At 41.2% G+C, this 21,762-nt stretch overlaps 1 protein-coding gene across 6 annotated transcripts in view; it reads right to left on the reverse strand.

Annotated features, from left to right (window-relative positions):
* The window catches only part of MYLK (myosin light chain kinase), a 325,099-nt gene that overhangs the window by 48,419 nt on the left and 254,918 nt on the right, over nucleotides 1-21,762 (reverse strand). For all 6 annotated transcript variants that reach the window (XM_084643345.1, XM_084643346.1, XM_084643344.1 and 3 more), the window contains 3 exons: nucleotides 16,318-16,368; nucleotides 15,099-15,226; nucleotides 10,784-10,937 (listed from right to left, as the gene is read on the reverse strand). In XM_084643345.1, coding sequence (XP_084499471.1) covers nucleotides 10,784-10,937; nucleotides 15,099-15,226; nucleotides 16,318-16,368 — 333 coding nt within the window. The remainder of the gene's footprint in view (nucleotides 1-10,783; nucleotides 10,938-15,098; nucleotides 15,227-16,317; nucleotides 16,369-21,762) is intronic.

Below are 21,762 nucleotides of genomic sequence, written 5' to 3' on the forward strand. Positions count from 1 at the left end.
TGTGGACAAAAAGTGACAAAAAATGCTTTCTTCCACCTTTAGCTTGCTATGAGATTTTGCCCCCTTCTGCAAGGGGAGGAACTGGCCACAGTGATCCACCTCCAGAGTGGGATACTATAATTCAGTATCTTGCACCGTAGTTGGAAACAACATAGAGGCTCTAATTCTGTGGAACGTGGCAGCCTGCCTCTTCAATGGGATGGGCTGCCATGAGTACATCACTATTGCACTCTGCACTGGCTCTCAACCTGCTTCCACAGCCAAGTCGAGGCTCTGGAGACGATCTCCAAAAACATCAATGGGTCAGGACACAACTACATTAGTGACCTCTCCAACCAAGACTTGAACAGACAGCTGCAATCCTCTTGGACTGCATAGCTTACAAAACTCAGGACAAAATGTGCAAGAGCCAGAGATAAGACAAACATTCCTTGTCAAAAGGGCTTGGCTGTGAAGCAAATTAGTAGACAAATTTAGACTAATCCTAAATCTGATTGCCTTGAGAATGCTCCATCCCGCTGATAATTGTTCCCACCAGGAGAAAACCCAAATAAAAACAAAATGATGCAAGAAGAATTTCCTTGAACCCATGAATAGAGAGGGAGCACAACACCGCCCGATGTCCACTACAGGACATGCACTGCAGATCTAATTCCCCTGTGCTACATAAAACAGATGATCTAATCTAATCTAAGCATTTTTTGGGTATAGTCACATGACATTATCTGGTTTCAGAGTAACAGCCGTGTTAGTCTGTATTCGCAAAAAGAAAAGGAGTACTTGTGGCACCTTAGAGACTAACCAATTTATTTGAGCATAAGCTTTCGTGAGCTACAGCTCACTTCGTCGGATGCATTCATTGGATGTGTTTCCACAGTATGCATCCGACGAAGTGAGCTGTAGCTCACGAAAGCTTATGCTCAAATAAATTGGTTAGTCTCTAAGGTGCCACAAGTACTCCTTTTCTTTTTATGACATTATCTGGGTAGCTCTGCTAAGTATTCAGTGATTCATTTTACCATACCTACAAAAATTACTCTCTACTACAGACTGCATGACATACTTTAGCCCTGACTATGAAGAGAATTTGCAGATGCTCCCTCCATTTGTCTTTTTTGTTTCTCACCAGTTTATTCCATAGGGATTTAGGTTATCCTTTATTCATCTGTCTGCATTGGAGGCTAAAGCACTTTGCCAAAACACATTCCCTTCAGGAATACTGAAATCTCCCCTAGCATGATTACCAGCTTCCAGAGGAAGAACCTAGTGTTTTGGAATGGGGAGGGAAGGTCAAGCATACTTTTATATTGCCCTCCAATTTTAGTGTTTAATACACCAATAAGGTCCCTGGGGCAGGCTAACTTCAAACCAATACTTCATTTTTATGTGATGTTCAAGCCTTTGCATACACAAACATGCAGAACGTAAGACTCCTTTTGTTGAAGACTTCAAACAGGTTCCCATTGTACCATAATTTACTATTTCCTTTTCCCTCCACAACTGTGATCTGGAAACAGAATTAGAACTAAGTGAAAAGGGTACCCAGAAATATGCTGCTGTTTGTGTTTACTTACATATGAATGTACTTCCAAGAAAACAGACTTGTTCAAAATGGATCTCCCCTGAGTAGCCGCCCCAACACACTTAAGCTTTACTACAGTAGTTTACACAAATAAAGGTGAATGTGTTTCTCTCCCCAAGGCCAGTTAACATGCATTTGCAGAAACTGATAGACATACGATCCTGAACTCAAATGAAACCGCTAAAAGGTATAATATGCATATGATTTCTCTTTGGTTTTCCATTGAAGCTTATTGTGCTAGCTGTCCGTGCATTGGTTTAGTGCATCCAGGCACTAACAGATAATGTCACTAGACCTGTCCAAAATGTTTGCAACAAAACCTGAACACACATGAAACTCACACAGTTTTGAGAATTGTTCCAACTTTGAAAATCAGGTAAGATACATCAAAAGATTCATGACTCTGGGCCATTTTTGGAGCAAATGCATCACATCACTTTCACTGTTATCCTTGTGGGGGTGAAATGTCACTAGAGCTGACCAGAAAACAAGAATTCCATTTTGTAAAAAAGTTCAAGGTTTCAACATTTATTTTCACTCTGCACTGGAATGAAAACTAGACCTTTCGAAATTTTTTGGAAACAAACAACCCAACAAAAACCCCTGAAAGCCCCATGCCAGAATACTCAACAACCTAGTGGTTTGGGCACTCACCTGGAATGAGGGAGACCCCAGATTCAAGTCCCTAATTTGGAGGAGGAACTGCAACCTGGCCCCCGTTCCCCACATCCCAGGTGAGTGAGCTGGACCTCAGAGTCAATCTTTCCTGTTGGAGCTGTTCCACTTTGTAAAACTAAGTGAATATTAATGGAACCACAGAGAGAGACTCTATATCCCAGGGATAAGAGCACTCACTCTGCCTGATTCAGAGCAAGGACATAAACCTGGGTCTCCCACATTCCATATGAGTGCCCTAACCACCAGGCTACTGGTTATCCTAGGATTGTAGTCTCATTATGCCCGGATCTGAGAAACCGCCCCAACAAAAATGTCCTCAAAACCAAAATTTTTTGCAAAAAGTTTCAGGTTTGACAAATCTTCATTTTCTGACATATCAACAATGAGTTGAACATTTCCTGACCAGCTGATTCCATCACCACCCTGTAGAGCTGGTTATTGGGAAGGTAGATTTCAGGGAACATTTTTAAAGCACCTAAGTGACTTTTGAGCCCACGTCGCATTTTCTGAAGTCACTTAGGCACTTTGGCTCCTAAGTCCCATTGATGTTCAATTTGACTTTGTTTCTTAAGTGCCTACATCACTGTTGAAAATCTGACCCTTAATCCACAAGAGTTGAATGATCACTACAGGTACTGTTAACAAAAACCAACTTGCTCTAACTCTATAGCTGGAGCTGGCATCCATAGTCTAAAACAGCCCATAGTAGGTAGAGCTATTGATCCCAGGCCAGCTCTACCACAGAGGCAAAACAGGTGGTCTCCTAGGGCAGAAAAATGTGTGATATGCATTTTGCGTGATATGCATTTTCCATTGTGCTTAGCGAGGCACACACGTCCCAGTAGCTGGTGCTGGGCTCTAAGGGTATGTATACACAGCAGCTGGCAGTGAGGCTTACAGCCCAGGTCGGCAGACCTGTGTTAGCGGAGCTTGAGCTAGCATGCTAAACATAGCTGTGTCGATGTTGCTTTGACGTTCAGGTGCAGGCTTGAGCTGGGCTCTGGAGCCTAGGGAGGGCGGTGGGTTGCAGAGCCTGAGCTATTTTTAGCACACTAACGCAAGCCCCGGGAACACAGCTCTGTTGACCTGGGCTGCAGGACACTCTCCCAGCAGTTTGTAGATCAACCCTAACAGTTTTCAAAACTGCTCTCCGTTGGAATTGTTTTCCACTCTTCCCTGTCCTTAATTTCAAGAAACTAGGGGCCGTCCAATCTTTATTAACTATATCATGAAAACAACTCCCCAAACAAGAGTTTGCTGTAGAAAAATAATTATGTGCTGGATTGTCACAGCCCTTCCTTGACACTGCTTAGCCCTGCTCAGATTGTGACTCCAGCTAACAGGAAAGAGAGAAGCTAGTCACTAGATACTCCAAACTTAGTAGTAAGTGGGTGGATAGGAAGGGGATGGAGAGGAATAGAAAGAGCACTGGCTCCTTCCCGCACCACTCCAATCACCAGCCAAGGGTAATGGTTTGGGCACACAGAGGGGAGTAACCTGCTCCACGAAAGGGGGAGTGGTAACTTATTCCTTCTTCAGAGCAACATGGGACCAGGGGAGGAAGTGTCTCATTTTGAGTCCCAATCTGTTCTCTGCTCTTGCAGCAATACAGCTACATACCACCTCTTACTCAGAGTAGATTGTAAGGTTACCATCTGGCCCTACATGACCTATAACAACCTCTGCTAGGACAATACCAAATTACATTTAACTTGGATTTCCTTTCCCTCCCAAACTGGATTCAGCAGCACCTCTTCCTCTGACAAATTCTCAGACTTTTTAGTAGACAGGTTTTGAAACACACTGTGGAATAATCTTTAATTAACCCATTAAATTATTTCACTTGCAGTGTAGAGAAGAGCATAGCGTGAAACCAGTTGGTCTTTAAACCACTGTTATTTATAAGTCTAACTTACAGTTATGTTCTAACTTTTCAGTGAAATCTTATCTGAGCTGTTTAACTTGTAATTCTTCCCGATGAGGAAACAGACTTTCTAGCCTTCTCGTCAGGCCAAGAGACCCCCAGCCTCAACCTCTTATAGGTGGCATAAGTACAGCTGATTCAGGACACACCCACAAAAAAAATTCTGTGCTATCTCAATCTAGTTGGTTTCCCAAAGTGGCTCAAATTTACAGAGTACACATTAAACAAATGCCATTCCAGGCATTTCCAAGGCAACATATCCTTTTTTAACTCCTGGAGCAGAAAATGGAAGTTGTTCTGCTACTTGATCCAAGGGTTACACTGAGCCAAAACAAGTAGATATGTCTCATTGTGCACCAGTAGATTATAGGGCTATAGGGAGTTCTTAAGCAGCAATCCTGTTCCAATGCAGAACCCCTAAAATCAGAGATTATTATACTCACAGACCTTGAAAGAAAAGGATATTGTTTTTCTTCAAACTAAGACAGCATTGAAACGACATTTGTGAGGTGGTTTTCTTTATCTGATCTCAAAATTGGTTTGGTTTCTTTCTAAATCCAGTTATCATATTACCATACAATACTATTATTAGCTATTACAATAATTGTCTGCCAGATAAAGAGCAGACAGAAAGAAACAATTTAATTCCACTCCACAGGCTGTTTAGCCAGAGAAGGTATTTAATATACTGCTAAAGCCAGTTGGACAATATCCATGCCGACAGCACTGGCAAAGCCTTCTTTTGAAATTCATCAGTGGGAGAAAATCGAAACCATAAAAGGTCATAACTGAACTCTATGTTACTGTTGACAGGACTTTGGGGTCATGGCAAATCTCTCTGCTTTCCTTGGAAAACTGTGCCCTGGAACTTATTTTCCAAGGGAGAGAAGTGCTATAATCTTAAAGGTATTGTCCCTTACAAATGTTAATTTACCACAGATTTAGCATAACATTAGACTGGAAAAAACAAACAAACCTCTTTTCATAAAAAAACCAGTACAAGAGAAGCTGAAGTGCTCTACAGTGAACACAACTTTTCCTCTCATAAAACATCTGCCCCAAATGCCAAAATTGCAAATCCTGCCTTTAGCTATGTGCACAACTCCCAATAAGTTTAGCTGGAGCTCCACACCCAGAGTTGAGGGCACAATTTGGAATTTGCCTTCCATCTTTTTAAAAATCTTCAAGAGATTTGCTACAGCCGCTCCTAAATCTTGTCCCTCACCACTCTCCCAGTTCAAACCACTGGCAACCTCTCTGCCTCATACACGATAATTAAATTAAGTTGCATTGTTAAATAATTGTGCTTTCTTCTGAGGATCTCAAAGCACAATAAGGCTACACAACACCCTACTGAGGAAGATAGATAGATCATCCCTCCTTTACAGATCAGGCAACTCAGACACAAAGAGGTAAAATGACCTTGCCCAAGGACACACTGGAAGTCTGTGGTAGAACTAGGAGAATTCAGATAGACCCACTCCCAGACACGTCTTTTAACCACAAGAACATTTCCTTCTCCTATAGGCCTAACAGAACCAACATACATATGATGGGAAATAAATTCTCAAGAATTTTCAAACCTTTTTTCAACCTTTTTTCAAACCTTATGTTCCAGAGGTGACAATCAAGTACTGGCTGAATGATGGTTCAGGTGACCTAATAAGTTTGGTTTCCCTCTAATTTCTATGATCCTTCTGCAAAAATCTTTGGTGTTGATGTGGCTGCTGAGGTTTGCCACGAAGTTTTAGAGATGAAGCATTTGTAATCTCCCCATAGTGTATGTTGTGGTGCTGAAAACTGTAAGAGGGCAGTATAAACCATCCCTTCTTGGCCCATTGGCCAACTTGCCCTCTTCACTGGATATAGAAGTCCCTCCAGAGGCAGCCCAGAGGAATAACAAGGACAAGCAATTGGAGGCAAGGAAAATGCTTGAATTCTAATTCTGCCTCTGATACAGCCTTCCTCTGCAGTCTGGGGCAAGTCACTTAAATTCTCAACTTCAGCTCCCTCATCCTTAAAAGGGGGATAATCACTTGCCTCACAGGAACACTGTAAACACCAATTAGTAGCTTGTGAAGAGAAGATGAAACACATTGTAGAAAAATTCAGTATTAACACTCTGGAGTTATACTATTTTCCCTGGATTTGTCGTTAGTTGCTTCCCCCCAACCTTTCTTCAATATCACAAAAGTTGGTGTTCGCTTTTCCAAAAGGGGAATGTTATGTTTCTGACACAAAAATGGAAAGTTTCCTATTGAGCCAGAGAGGCTTTCCTATTTTTTCTATTGAGTTTTCCTATTGAGCCGGGAGGCTTGCACAGGAGCGACTCATCACCTTACCACCAGGAAGCTTGTGGCACAACTAGGAACAGAGCCCAGATCTCCTGTTCTTTAATTACAGGATCATTCTTTCCTCTCTTGATTGCAATAATCAATTTCAAACTTGTACAAACTTGTTGGGTAACATTTTCAAAAGCACCTAAGTGGCTTTGAAGCCTAAGTCCCATTTTTAAGTCAGTTAGGCACTTAGGAGCCAACGTCTTATGAATTTAGGCTCCTAAATCACTAAAGTGATTTTGAAATTTTCATCTATATTAACCCATGTACTTACCCATAAATATCTCTATAAAGTATACACAGGTTTTTTATTTAAAAAATAAAGCACTGCTGAGAGGGACGAATGTTACTGGCCACCTACTGTAGCCACCTGTTACGGCGTTAAGGACTACACATTAGCCCTCACCAATTCTGGTTTAGATTATACTCATCCCACCACCAATGCTTTTAATGAAACTTTGGCAACAGGAGGCTACTATAATTTGACATACACAGTTGATTGTAAATCACGAGCTGTGTCCCAGAACATACAGTTATGGATTTGGTACCAGAACCACATTACAGCAAAGCCTTTCTTAAGTGACCATTCCAGAGACAAAAAATTGGTCACTTAATGGAAGTAGTCTTCTAAAACAGGTGAGGCAGAAGGTATTGTGGGTAGTTTTTGGGCAATCTCTTAAGACAAGAGGTTGCTTTATTAGGGTGGCTTCCTTCCTGTACTGGTTTCATAGTATTATTATTACTTGTAGGGCACCAAAGTTACCAAGGGAATCAGTGTCAAGCTCAAACTCCTCCTGACTCCAGCCCTGTGCACTAATCACCCAGCACAAGCAGTCTCCCTAATTTGTTTGGATACCTGTGTGTTTTTTCAGGTTGGAGTTGCGTTTAATGAAAGTTTAGTTCACAGATCTTCATTAAGATCACAAGAGGTGAAAAAAAACCCCCTTAGAATAATTCAAAACTGGGACTCTTTCCAGAGCTGCTTTTTCCATTGCCAAGAATGAAGCAAACAGTCTTTGACTCCTCAAACTCCTTAAATGTCAGAACCCCTACTCGGTTCAGTTATACTCACAGCTGAAGTTTGAGTCTGACATTTTCAGCAGTGCAGGATAAGAGTTTAGGAGCCAGATTCATCAAAGGGGGAATGGGGAGATTTAAAAAAAAAATTTTATCCAGATGTTAATGAAAAAATGCCATTGCTATTTATAAAAACATGTGCAGCTCGTATATCCAGCTACAGACTGTAGGCTAAGATACAGGTTTGAGTCCCTGGAGTCATGGGTTGAATCACAGAAGAATCATCTCTGCTTTGAATCTTGGCAGAGTCAACTCAGTACTTTGTCTTTCTGTAGCAGATAAACCAATGTTGCAGGTTACTGTGCACAGGGCTTTTCAATGAGAGGGCTTAAAAATAAGGTCCTGGCTGTCCTTAATGATCCCATGGCACCTCTGGTATGGTGACCTAGACCAAAATGTCCCCTTCCCCACTGGGGTTTAGTGTGCTATGCACAGTTTTTGGTTGCTGCCTTTCTATCTTAGAGGTGTCAAGTATCAGAGGGGTAGCCATGTTAGTCTGAATCCACAAAAACAATGAGGAGTCTGGTGGCACCTTAAAGACTAACAAATATCTTAGAGGTGGCTGTACTTCAGAGAAGCTGCCTGTATGTAGTTTGTGAAGTGCTCTTTAGATCCTTTGGAGTGCGAGACTGTACATATGAATGTCATGCCATCTTTACCATGCACATGGATGCTCAGCTGTCCATAAATTTAGAACAATATTACAGTAATATTTCCTTATTCCTTTCATTTTGAATTTTAATGTGTCATTTACTTTTTAAAATTCAAACAGAGACAAGCCTGCCAGCTACCTCTTTAGAGGAGTCTGGCTGTAGGTCAGTCCTGGACCACTCCTGCAGGAGAACACACATTCCAGATCACATCTAAATTCTCTAAACACATTCAGAACCCAAGCAAGTACCTTGGTTAACCAGCTATGTTTTGAGCAAAGAACATACAAGGTGATGTGATTTTTAATCTGTAATCCGATAGGGAAGCAGCTCACACAAAGATCACAGAGCCTCATTATAAATAGCTAAGACAAACAAAACTGATATCTGGCACTAGCCAGATTTATAGCCACTTTATAAATCCTCATTAAGGGAGGGAAAGATTCTGCCCTGCACACTGGAGACGGTGCAGAAAATGGATGTTCTGGGACGGGAGCCCCAAGGAATAATTCTGGCTGACTCAGCTAGAATTCCTCCAGGGTTCTCCCAGAGTGTGCACAGCTGGAGCCACTGTTTCAGTTTGTATGCCTGGAGAGACTGCAGTGTCTTGCCATGTTGCCTGGTGTAGGATAGACAGGGAGAGAAGTCAGGGTCACTCCACTCTGTTCTAGATACCAGGTGCCCATAAAAGTGCTAGCAAGGGGCAGCAACTACACTCAACAATGGGATTCTTCCCCTTGAGCCCAAGCAGAAGAAACTCCTTGTGCCCATCCCTGCCTACAGTGTGGATACCCATGCAGGACTGGCAGGAATCTGGCCCCCCAAAACTTCAGCTGGCAAGCCATTTTCTTCAAGCCAGTAGCAATCCTGATGGCAACACATTTCTGACATCCATCATGTCCACTACAGTTCTTAATTCAGCTAGAAGTCTAGTTGAAGCAGTTGGAGAATTTGCAATAGTAATTTTATCTGGGTGTCATCAGCCAGAAAGCATGGCAAACTCAAGCACATTGTAGGAATTCTTCACCCAGCTCTCCCGAAGCATCTCTGGGAGCCCCACTAACCCCACAGCACATTTCCTGCCAATGGTATCATGAAGGAAGAGGCTGGTATGTAGCTTAATAAGGTTTTAGAGTTCAACATTTTCGGTGACTACTGATTTTCAAACCAACATATTCCTCAGAATATAAAATTGCTACTTACATAATAACTACATGAAGTTCACAGAGTAACAGGAAAATGAATATGACACATCGCTCGATGTTATTTAATAATTGCACTTGTCTGTCCAATTGTCTTTTAAATGTAATCAGCAATCTGGTTTAGACAACAGAAATAACCATGTACTTAAATGGTCAAGAGGCCTGTATACACAATACATACAGCAGCATAAAACTGCAGAGTGTTCACTCTTCACAGGATACTATACTTGAACATAAGGTATGATTCTACTAACTAAAATTACATCTTACTCACTAGATCCCTGGGATGAAATCCTGGCTCCACTGAAAATCAATGGATATTTTGTCATTCACTTCAGTGGAGCCAGGATTTCATCCCTGGCCTCATACCTGCATTTCTTTAGAGACAATATTAGTTGCCTACTACTTGTTACTCCTTTTAGGACTACAGTTATGGGAGAATAACCAGAATAGAATCCTAGTCAATGTCATCAACAGACAGGCTGAGTAAATTCCAACTGCATGGACAATTCTGGCCTCAGACACACCTGAGTAATCACATTACAGACAATGGGTAACTGAGGGTAGAATTTGGGCAGCAGAAGCTTCCTTACAAGTGATATTGCACAAAGTGGAAAGAACCAGACTGGCAGTTTGAAGAAACGTTTTCTTTTACTATAAACTAACCAAATTTGCTCTGGAGCCCTTGAGAGGTAATAAGTCTGAAGCCACACAATGCCATTTGACAGAGTCACTATTCAGAGCAGAAACAAGCTTTTAAAGCATCATACATATGATTCTCTCTCAACTTTTCATACACCTTTACAGAAAACTTGTGCAGCCCATGTATAAACATGTATGCATTTAAAAAGACTGTCTTTATAAATCAATAGCAATATAAAGTAACTATACACCAGGACAGTTTCCAAGTTGTAATCTTCAATAAAATACAAACCGCCTCAACCCTTCAAAAACTGGCCTTTCTAAAACTAACAGCCTAGTGAGCATCTGGAAAGGGTTAATGGGAGAGGGAGGACTGACTTCTGTCTACACATAAACAAGAACAAATATAAGAAGGATTATTTTGCACTCCCCCATCTCTCATTACAACAGTCTTCAAATTAAATTGAAATATCATGTGTCATCAAAATAACAGGCAGATCACCAGTTGGTGTAAATTAGAATATGCTGAATTTTACCAGTTTAGGATCTGGCCTAGCAATTTAATTTGGACCTGTTTGCTTTTGCATTCTCTTTAACGTACTGTGCTGTTTTTATCTGATTTTTTGTACAGCATGCAGAGCACCGTGTAGGTGTTTTATAATATAATTCAATATTTTTTCTGCACTTACCGACAACTGTGAGGTTGACTTGTGCTTGTCTGCTGCCCAATTTGTTTTCTACCACTAAAGTGTAACATCCACAATGTTCCTGCTTCGTTGAGGATATAGTTAGCTTACTACTGTTTTCAGCATTCTCGATTTTGATGTGTTCATTTTCTTGAATCTGCCAAATTAAACAGAAGAATTGTTAAAGAGCTTTCAAAAGAGACGCTCCCAACCTCTCAGTCAGGTAGGAGCCCACAACTACAGCATTAGGAGAGCAATGTAGATAATTCCATTACTGCAGTGAGTAAGAATAGCTGGCAAAGAGTGAAACTGACCAAAAAAGTCAAGAGATGCAGGCCAGTAGTTCAGTGGTCCTAATCTTGCAAAGTATTCCATGAGGACAGATCCTTATAGAATCATAGAATATCAGGATTGGAAGGGACCTCAGGAGGTCATCTAGTCCAACCCCCTGCTCAAAGCAGGACCAATCCCCAATTAAATCATCCCAGCCAGGGCTTTGTCAAGCCTGACCTTAAAAACTTCTCAGGAAGGAGATTCTACCACCTCCCTAGGTAACGCATTCCAGTGTTTCACCACTCTCCTAGTGAAAAAGTTTTTCCTAATATCCAACCTAAACCTCCCCCACTGCAACTTGAGACCATTACTCCTTGTCCTGTCCTCTTCTACCACTGAGAATAGTCTAGAACCATCCTCTCTGGAACCACCTCTCAGGTAGTTGAAAGTAGCTATCAAATCCCCCCTCATTCTTCTCTTCTGCAGACTAAACAATCCCAGTTCCCTCAGCCTCTCCTCATAGGTCATGTCTTCCAGACCCCTAATCATTTTTGTTGCCCTTCGCTGGACTCTTGCCAATTTATCCACATCCTTCTTGTAGTGTGGGGCCCAAAACTGGACACAGTACTCCAGATGAGGCCTCACCAATGTCGAATAGAGGGGGACGATCACGTCCCTCGATCTGCTCGCTATGCCCCTACTTATACATCCCAAAATGCCATTGGCCTTCTTGGCAACAAGGGCACACTGCTGACTCATATCCAGCTTCTCGTCCACTGTCACCCCTAGGTCCTTTTCTGCAGAACTGCTGCTTAGCCATTCGGTTCCTAGTCTGTAGCTGTGCATTGGGTTCTTCCGTCCTAAGTGCAGGACCCTGAACTTATCCTTATTGAACCTCATCAGATTTCTTTTGGCCCAATCCTCCAATATAATATAGTATAAGGAGGATTTGGCCCAATCCTCCTTATACTACAGACAGTCCCTTTGAATTAGTGAGATTGCTTGGGTGTTAGGGTCCACCAGCTAAAATCCATTTGCAGGATCAGGGAATGTAGTTGAAAAGTTGTGTCTAACTGGCAAAAGACCACATTCTAGTTAAATTGACATCAGTAGGAGTTTTACCACTGACTTCACTAAAACCAAGATTTGGCCCCAAGAACACTGGTTCATTTGCCGTTCACTTCTCGAGGCTGAGCTTCAAATTCTGACCCAGATCATCCATGACAGTATCTGATTCTAGTCTCCATGTGTCCACATCAGAGTTGCCACACAAATTATTATAATAGTTTCCTAGACTGGAACAGCGGATGGTGTTGTTGGTTGGAGTCGAATGGTGCTGGCAGAACTGCGTAGGAAAGTTTACAAAGCACAGGCCTGGCTTTAGTAGGGCAGTCTGACTTTCCTAGAACGCTCTAAAATTAAAAGAACAGAAAAATGCCATAGAAAGTATTTGTTGCCCTTGCAGCTTTCATTTTGATTCTTCTGATACATTCACCTTTGAATTCTTAAAGTTCCCAAACTGAATAGAATAAATAAATCATTCTAATTCAATTGGAGTAGATAGAGATTTTAAGATGGTTTCAGAGAAAACCAAAAGTCAAAATCACAGCTGAACTCCACAAACATGTTAAGTGCCGTACTTGTAAATATAACTCAACTCAACCAAGAAAAGAACCTCAGCATAAATGTCAAAAAGATTTCAGCTTTGATTTGTATTAACTTGAGACATTAAAGAGAATTAAAAAAACCTGATGCTACATTGTAACTGTAAAAGTAGTACACTGTGTTCTTATTGCGATGCAGACAGCATAATGTCAGTGCCCTTCCTCCTCCCACCGTTTCCTGCCAGATAAGAGATTTTTCAATTTATTCTCTGTGTTTCATTAAAAATGAGGGCTATTTAGTTTAGCTTCTCTTGTCAGACATGTTTACAGAACAAGAAATCATGAGGGCCAGAGCAGGTCTCTCCCCTTAGTTTAGATATAAAGCACGCTTTGGCATCAGCCCATGGAAGTTAACCTGATAACTGCTTCTGCAATACTAGCAATAGAAGTAAGTATTTTGAGAGTAAGTAGTAACACAGTTTAAATTCCATTCAAGGTGTTTTTCTTCCATCAAGCTCGTTACCGCCTCTTAGAGAGGTCGATTGACTACAATGATGGAAAGAACCCTTCTGGCATAGCTGTCGCTGTGCTGCTATGTTTCAGAGTAGCAGCCGTGTTAGTCTGTATTCGCAAAAAGAAGAGGAGTACGTGTGGCACCTTAGAGACTAACCGATTTATTTGAGCATGAGCTTTCGTGAGCTACGGCTCACTTCATCGGATGCATCCCGTGCTATACAAGAGCTATAGCGCTTGTAGCATAGGCATAGCTTGGTATTACAGCTACTCCCGATGAAGTCAGTGGAAGCAGAGGTAGCCAGTGCTGTGCACTCCTCAAAATCCCACCCCAGAGGCTCCATTCACTGCAGTTCAGCTATGCACACACAAGACACTGAACTGTAATTTGCTGAGGTTCCAGTGGGACTGTAGGTAGGTAGCATGATTCTCAAATTTTATTCGAGTGCTTCAGTCCCTATGAGAACACAATATGCTACCAACAAAACGGTCATACGGACAATTTTTCCCCACCAGTTCTAGTCACTGTGCTACATGCCAGGGTCACTCAGCTGGAAAAGGACCGCAGGCCAATCATTGCTGAGATAAAGGAGAATTAGAGGGACAAGGTGGATGAGGTAATATCTCTTTTTGAACCAACTTCTGTTTGAGAGAGACAAGCTTTCGAGCTTCCACAGAGCTCTTCTTCAGGTCTGGGAAATGTACTCAGTGTCACAGCTAAATAAAAGGTGGAACAGATTGCTTAGCATAAGTAATTAATGCATATTTCAAGGAACTATCCAAGGTGAAGTGGTCAGTTAACATCTCTGCAGTCCTAAGGAGGAAAGGAGAAAAAATAGACTGGGGGAGGATTCAGTGAGTTTTAGATTGTTTTAAGAAGCCATAAATCCAGCATCTCTGTTCAGGCCCTGATTTTTAGTGTCTGGGAAAGCTAGCTCCTAGGCTTGTCTTTTGAAGATGTAGCGCAGGATTCTTTGAGGACACTGAATCTCTTTGAGGCTACTGCAATAAAAATAATATTGATAAAAATGGTCTACTTGTTCCTAAATCAGTCTTAAGGTTGCAGAAATTAAAAGAAGTTTAGAAATGTTTAATTTGGAAAAGAAAAGCCTCAGAGGAGATAACACAGAGGCATATAAAATAATGAATGGTAGAGAGAAAATTATTTGGATGCTACCAGACACCCTTTCCATAAAATAAGAAGAGGGTACTTCAGAATAAAAGGCAACTGGCTTAAAATGTTTAAAAAGGTAGAACTTGCAATAGACTGTGCCATTAATATAGAGCCCTGAATTCCCCTGATGAAATGTTCAACAATCATCTTGACAAACTCAGGTCTATATTCTAAGCTTCCTTGTGGCAGGGACTGTTTTTATCTGTGTACTGTAGAGCGCTGAGCAACTTCATAATCAAATAAATAGTAGCTGCTCCAGCAGATATTTATCTTTGCTCCATGCCAATAAGATACTCCAGCTTCTGCTAGCTGGAGATCATACTGAGCTGCTGAGTTTAAAGTGTCTGAACTTGTTCACTAAAGCCCTTATTCAGGAAATTTTCCCTCTTCAGGAACAGTGCTTAAGTATGTGCTTAAGTCCCAGTGAGGTTTAATTAATTAAAGGGGAAGAAACTGTACAACAATAGATTGTGGGAACATTCATATCCACAACAAACATCTTTAGTGTGGAGATATTTTTGTTGTAAGATGCTCTTTACTCAAGAGTATTTTTCAATGGCATTTGGTTCCATCTGAGAAGCTGAAAACCTGAAGCACCAATGAAGGAAGGGGGATTTCTTGTATCAAGGGTAGGAGAGAAATGTTTCACACAGCAAACTCCTTTCAGATGATGTATCCTTTTAGTTAGACAACGTTTCAGGCATTTCTCAAATTAATCATCATTCATTGTTAAAACACATCAAAGACAATTTACCTGCTTTCGGAATTTCATCCAGGTGCAAGTTAAAGGTGGCGTTCCTACTACTTTGCAAAACAGTTCCACTGATTCACCAGCACGGACTTTTCTGTCTTCTGGGAACTGAATGATCTGAGGGGGAAGAACTGAGAAAAAAACCCATCTCTTTAGAGAATTATATTTTCTATTTTCCTGAACAGTTGAGTGAGTACATATTTGGGGTCAGGAAGGAATTCCCTCCCCCCCCCGACCCAGGTCAGATTGGCAGAGACCCTGGGGGTTTTTTTGCTTTCCTCTGCAGCATGGGGCACAGGTCACTTGCTGGTTTGAACTACAGGAAATGGTGGATTCTCTGTAACTTGAAGTCTTTACATCGTAAGTTGAGGACTTCAGTAACTCAGCCAGAGGTTATGGGTCTATTGTAGGAGTGGGTGGGCGAGGTTCTGTTGGTTGCAATGCGCAAAAGGTCAGATTAGATGATCACAATGGTCCCTTCTGGCCTTAAAGTCTGTGAGCTAAAGGAGTAACTGGCAGCAATAGCACATTGTTATCCTCTTGTAGATCAGCCACTAGAAGGAGATAAGACACACACTTTGCCAATGGGTGTCACAGTTATTTTCTGACAGCAGAGGAATGTAGAAATTTGGGACTCCTTGGTTCAATTCCAGATTTTGGAGGGGAAGGGGCTTTAGTGGTTACGGACCTTTCTGGCACTGTACTCCCATCTCCTGCCAATCTTTTCTCCTCGGCTTCTATCCTCTGGCTCCCATCCTCCACCCCCATGCCTCACTTCTTGACTTCTGAATTCAATTGCTTCCTCTTTTGCCTCCTCACTGCCTGGGCACCAGTCAGCACTGCGCTCAGGGCACAGGAGAGATGGACTTCCTGCTCTGAGTTCTGGTGCCCAGCAGCCCCTGGCTGACCTGTTTTGGATGAAAATTCAGACTGGACCATGGCAAACATCAGCTTCAACGGTTAACGTTTGCCCAAGTTATAAACATCTGAACACAGGGTCCTTTAACAGAAACTGATGAGCAACCTTAAGTTTAGGTGGAGGTACTAGAGATGGGGAACATGGTGCTTTTGAAATTCTCCCCCTAGAACATCAAACCTACCATTTAATCAGAAGAAAACATGAAGCAGGCAAACAATTGTTTCATGGTAGGAGTGACCTTTTCTTGGAAATCCTATTGCATTACTGCCTATGCTTACAATGCAACAAAATGCAGCCGTTTACCTGCCTTTGGGGGGGTCTTTGGAGCTGGTTTCTTTTTCACTGTTGCTTCACCTAGTAAAAAATAATAAAAAAATTAAATAGTTCATTAGCAGGTGAGTTTTGGGAGGTACAAATTTAATTATACAAATAGTCACATTCCTGGCAGTATTGTTGTTGAGCTCACTCCAGCACAAAAATCTACGTTACACTTGTATTGCTTCTCGAAAGCACTTTCAAGGAGTCTGACCTGATCCTTAGAATACACACATTTATGACTGGGATTTTCAAAGGTGCCTAAGGCAGTTTGGCATCCCTGTTCCTATGAGATTTGTGCTCATCTGCGTTGAGTACCCACCATATTTGGTTTTGGCCCAGACAAATGGCTGAGATCCACCACATGCTGGATATCACCACATATTTTCAATATGCAAATTGCTGAATAGTTTAGAGAAAACCCCAACTAAAACTAGGTAATTGATTTTCTATTTCTTATTTGCTCCTCACGTGCTGATATAGAAATGGCATATACAGGAACGGAACACAAGTATTTTTCATTGCTTTTGTGAATGGAGACAGCTTTTGCCATTTTCCAAGATGCCGGGAATCTCACCATTGTTAAAAATATGGACTGGCATTTTAAACCTAGCTGCCTACATTTAGGTTCCTAAATCCATGTGTATGCTAGACAGGGGCTGCAGCTCTCATTGATTTCAGTAGAAACTGGGGTTTCTCCACATTTTCAAATATTAGACTACATCTGTTTAGGAGCTTAAATACACATACAGCAGCCGAACCTATGTTTGAAACCTTTGGTTCATTATTTTTGAAAAATGTGATGGGAGATCAAATTGTAAAAACACATTCTCTCTCTCTCATTTAAATCTCCCCTTTAAACAGATACTGAACATTCTGTACCTGCAAGTATTGCCCTCAGTCTTTATAAAAAGCCTTTTTCTTGAAGCTGTGGAACATTTAATTAGAACTGCAGTAGTTTTATTGTTCTGAGCTCTGAAAACAGTAATGCATATAGCAAACAAAATACAGTTTTTACAGCATTTGCTCATGTTACTGATGTAACTCACTGCTCACTCTGTGTTACATATCCATTCTATACCTGGTCCATGCAGGATATGAGTCTGCTACAGCTGCTAAATACAGGGCTGTGATGGGCTGGATCACAGAAACCCCCTGGGAGTTGCCACCTGATGTGCCAAGACTATTTCTGCTCCTGCTTTCCTACCCTGTCAGCTTAGGACTTCAGTGCCCTGCCTGGTTTGAGCCAGACCCACTAGCCTGCTGCAAACCCAGACCCAGGTCTGAATCACATTCCACAAACTGCAAGCTTAACTGAGAGCAGCTTACAGAAGTGTGCCTGTCTTTAACACTCAGATGCCCAATTCCCAATGGGTCCAAACTCTAAATAAATCCGTTTTACCCTGTATATATCTTTTATAAGGTAAACTCATAAATTGTTCGCTCTCTAACACTGATAGAGAGGTATGCACAGCTGTTTGCCCCCCCACCCCCAGGTATTAATACATACTCTGGGTTAATTAATAAGTAAAAAGTGATTTTATTAAATACAGAAAGTCGGATTTAAGAGGTTCCAAGTAGTAACAGACAGAACGAAGTGAATTACCAAGCAAAATAAAATAACAAAAGCAAATCTAAGTCTAATACAATAATAAAACTGAATACAGATAAAAACCTCACCAGTTCCAGTAAGCTTTCTTTTACAGACTAGTCTCCTTCTAGTCTGGGTCCAGCAATCACTCACACCCCCTGTCGATACTGTCCTTTGTTTCAGTTTCTTTCAGGTATCTTTGTGGGTGGAGAGGCTCTCTCTTTAGCCAGCTGAAGACAAAATGGAGGGGTCTCCCAGGAGTTTAAATAGACTTCCTCTTGTGGGTGGAGACCCCCTCCTCTCTCCTATGCAAAGTCCAGCTACAAAATGGAGTTTTGGAGTCACCTGGGCAAGTCACATGTCCATGCATGACTGAGTTCCTTACCAGCCAAGCCACATTCCTGGGAAAGCCTAGATGTGGATTGGCATCTCCAAGTTCATTGTTGGCTTAAGGGCTTCTTGACTGGGCACTTACTGAGAATAGTCTTTTCTCAGGAAGCTGACCAACTGCTTCACTAAAACCTACTCAGAATCAAACAAGTATGCTGCCAATATTCATAACTTCAAATACAAAAATGATAAAAATAGGATTAATAGATTCAGTAGATTACAACCGCTACAGAGATGTGTTATATGGCATATGTAGCATAAAACACATTCTAGTTAGTCATATATACATTCATAAGTATATTTCCATAAAGCTTTATGGGGGGAACACCGTTACACAGGTCTTGGTTTTTTACTCAAATGGTGGAAACTCAGCTTCTAGCTATGGTGTTCCCTAGTTCAATCCCTAGTATTAGCAGAGATGGAAGTTCTCACTTATCACTTTAGATTGTTTCAGTAGAAAGAATTTTATAATTTAGTTTTCAGCATCAATGCTTTTTCTCTTCATTTTTTTGAATATTTTGCAAATTTTGGACAATGAAACTGGTCAATATCACTTTCCGTTTATAAAAAAGTTTAACTTCCCCCTCAAAAATATTATGTTTAATTTTCACATGCACTCCATGTATTGGTTTTGGTTGGGACCAGAAGTACTGTGATACACAGAAAGTCTATTCTCATAATACTCACAGCTGAGTCACAAAACAGGAAGTATTGTATATCCCATAAGAAACCCTGTTCCTTAGAGACTTATTTAGCTGGTTATTGGTTCACTTTGGTATCTACCTTTGGGGTGCTTACCCTAACATAACTGAATCACCAGAGCATTTCATATTCACCCATTTCACTACGTACTCCACAAGGACCCACTCCTGTTTAACTGTAGACATGTACAGTATTGTTGTAGCTGTGTCGGTCCCTGGACATTAGAGAGACAAGGCTGAGGGGGTGAGGTAATATCTTACACAGAGCTCGTCTTCAGGTCACCTGTCTCTCTCACCAACAGAACTTGGTCCCATAAAAGATATTACCTCACTCCCTTGTCTCGTTAACTGTAGACATATACTTTTAGAAATACAACTCCTTAAAGAGGACTATCACTTTTTGGGTCATCAGCCTAGTTACCTCTGGGTCTTGTACAGCATCAGTGCTCTAAGGATGGTCATTTACCTACATCAGGTAAATACCCTCCAACCCACACCTTTCCCCAAATCTGTATGAGTAAAACAAAAAGAGTGAGATTCTATGTGTAACTGTTCAACTATGTTTGCCATTGGCCTGATTCTGCAATGCTTACCCATGTTGAATAGCCTCTGTTCCCGTGAGCAGTCCCACTATCAATTGCACATACTTATGTGAGTAGATGCTAGTCATTAATGGTTGTGGAATCTTGCCTTCTATTTGTATTGTAAACCCCAAAGTGGTGTTTGATTCTGCCCTCACTGAAGTTAATGCAAGTTTTACAAATGACTTCTAGAGGAGTGGATTGTGTCCTTTGTTATTTGTTTAGCTCAACTCCATTACTGTATAGTGCCATGTACATTTATTAAACTATATTGGCTTATACTAGGTATGTATTATTCTTTTTCTGCACTGCACATCAGATTCTCCCTGTCCCCTAAGAGTATTCTAAATTGAGAGTGAAATTAATATTGACTGTCCTCCAAGAACAATAAAGGCTTTAAGTGCTACTTAAAGCTGTGAAAGTGATCTCATGGACTACTTATTGTAGTAAGTCTCAAATGAATGACATTAAGGGACATCGGTGAACATGAATGAGCACAATTTGCCAAATACTTTCCTGGGTTGAAGGTTCAATGGCCAACTTTTAGAAACTCCAGTGCAGGACAAGTAATAGGAAAGGCACGAGGTTGTGATCTAACATGATCTATGCTAAACTCTGTCTGATACATTCAAATAGTCACAACATAAACTATATACATGCCGCTATATCCCAGCTAACAGGCAAGGCAATGAGTGGAGTCATTTGTATCTCCGAATTCTCTTGTTTTTGTAAGATTCAGTCTGAGTACATCTCACCAGATTTTTTTCCTGGTTACCTACGTTTCAATCTCTAGCTTTCCACATTCATGTACTTTCAAGGAGATATATACAATAAACACACACACACGAGTGTATGTATATGCATATTTATACACATCTATCACTTCCCTCTGCCTACTACCTACCAGCCACTCAGTTCATAAAACAAGAGAGCCACATCATTCCACATTATTCATTCATTCACAAATTAATCCAGTGATAGTTACTTCATCAATGGAAATGCCCAGTGTGTATATATATGTGAAGATGTACAATGAACCACCACCTGTGAAATTTACACTGTAAGTGAAACTAATACACAGTGCTTAACCCTGTGAGAATTAAGGGCCAGGCTCAGGCAGTTTAAAAGACTCTCGCATCAGTGAGGATTTCCGTACCAGCTGAGCAGAGAACATAAACCTATCACTTCGCTCAGCTGGGATTGCTGCTTTTAGTATAACACAGAGATGCTGAAAAAATCCTGAGCATTACTTGTACTTAACAGTAGATGTGCAGACTGCCACTGCACTTCATCAAAAGAACGCAGACTGGGTAGGGGTAGCGAGAAGGTCTGACTGATGATCCTGATCTTATTTTACAGCCACAAATAGCCCTGGGCAGGAAGAAAAAGCTGGGGCAATTTGGGAGGAGTGTATGCATATATTACAGAGCTTATATCTGTTCTCACTAACAGAATTTACTTCATTGTTCTTGGACCTCACCCTGAAAACTCCAGCTCCCACTGTATGTCTCCTGCAAAGGGCATAACCAAATTTCTCTCATTAGCTGCTGGAGACAGTTCCAAAAAAGAAAGCTAATAACATTAACCAAGTTGACAAGGTCAAAATGATTGTTTTCATTAAAATATTTGAGATTCTTGGAAAATGGTAGTTATTTGGTTCAAGGATGCGTCAGCTGTTTAGAAAAGACAACATGTCTCTCTTCTGATATTTACATTTGCATTGAAAGGGGCTGAAGCTGAACACCAGCTTACAGGAGACAAAAGGACACAATATTCTCTCCCTAAATGAATCAGCCTCCCAGAAATGACATAATGTAAACAGCACCAGGCTGGTATTTACATAACTTTATAGACAGATTTGCCTGTTAGGGAGTTTGTTTGAGCCAGCCGGAGGATATACATTGAAAGGGAAAGATTCCTCTGTGGGATGATATCTGTGGAACATTTGGTTGGTCTGTTTCCCCGGCCGCAATGTTAAATTCATGGGAGCAGAGATGCTCAGAAGCCTTTCTTTCTTTGTTGTTTCCCTTTTTTGGAATTCTACTAAAAATAGTCAGAGTCCCCTCTCCCGGAAACTGCTCTCTGTACAGCCTGAGCCCTCATAAAATATCAAAGGAAAAGCGAATGTAACTACAGCATGGACACTTGGTTGTCCAGGTGAAGCCTGTCC

This window comes from Lepidochelys olivacea (genome assembly GCF_965140295.1).
Source record: "Lepidochelys olivacea isolate rLepOli2 genome assembly, chromosome: 11".
Taxonomy (NCBI): Eukaryota; Metazoa; Chordata; order Testudines; family Cheloniidae; genus Lepidochelys; species Lepidochelys olivacea.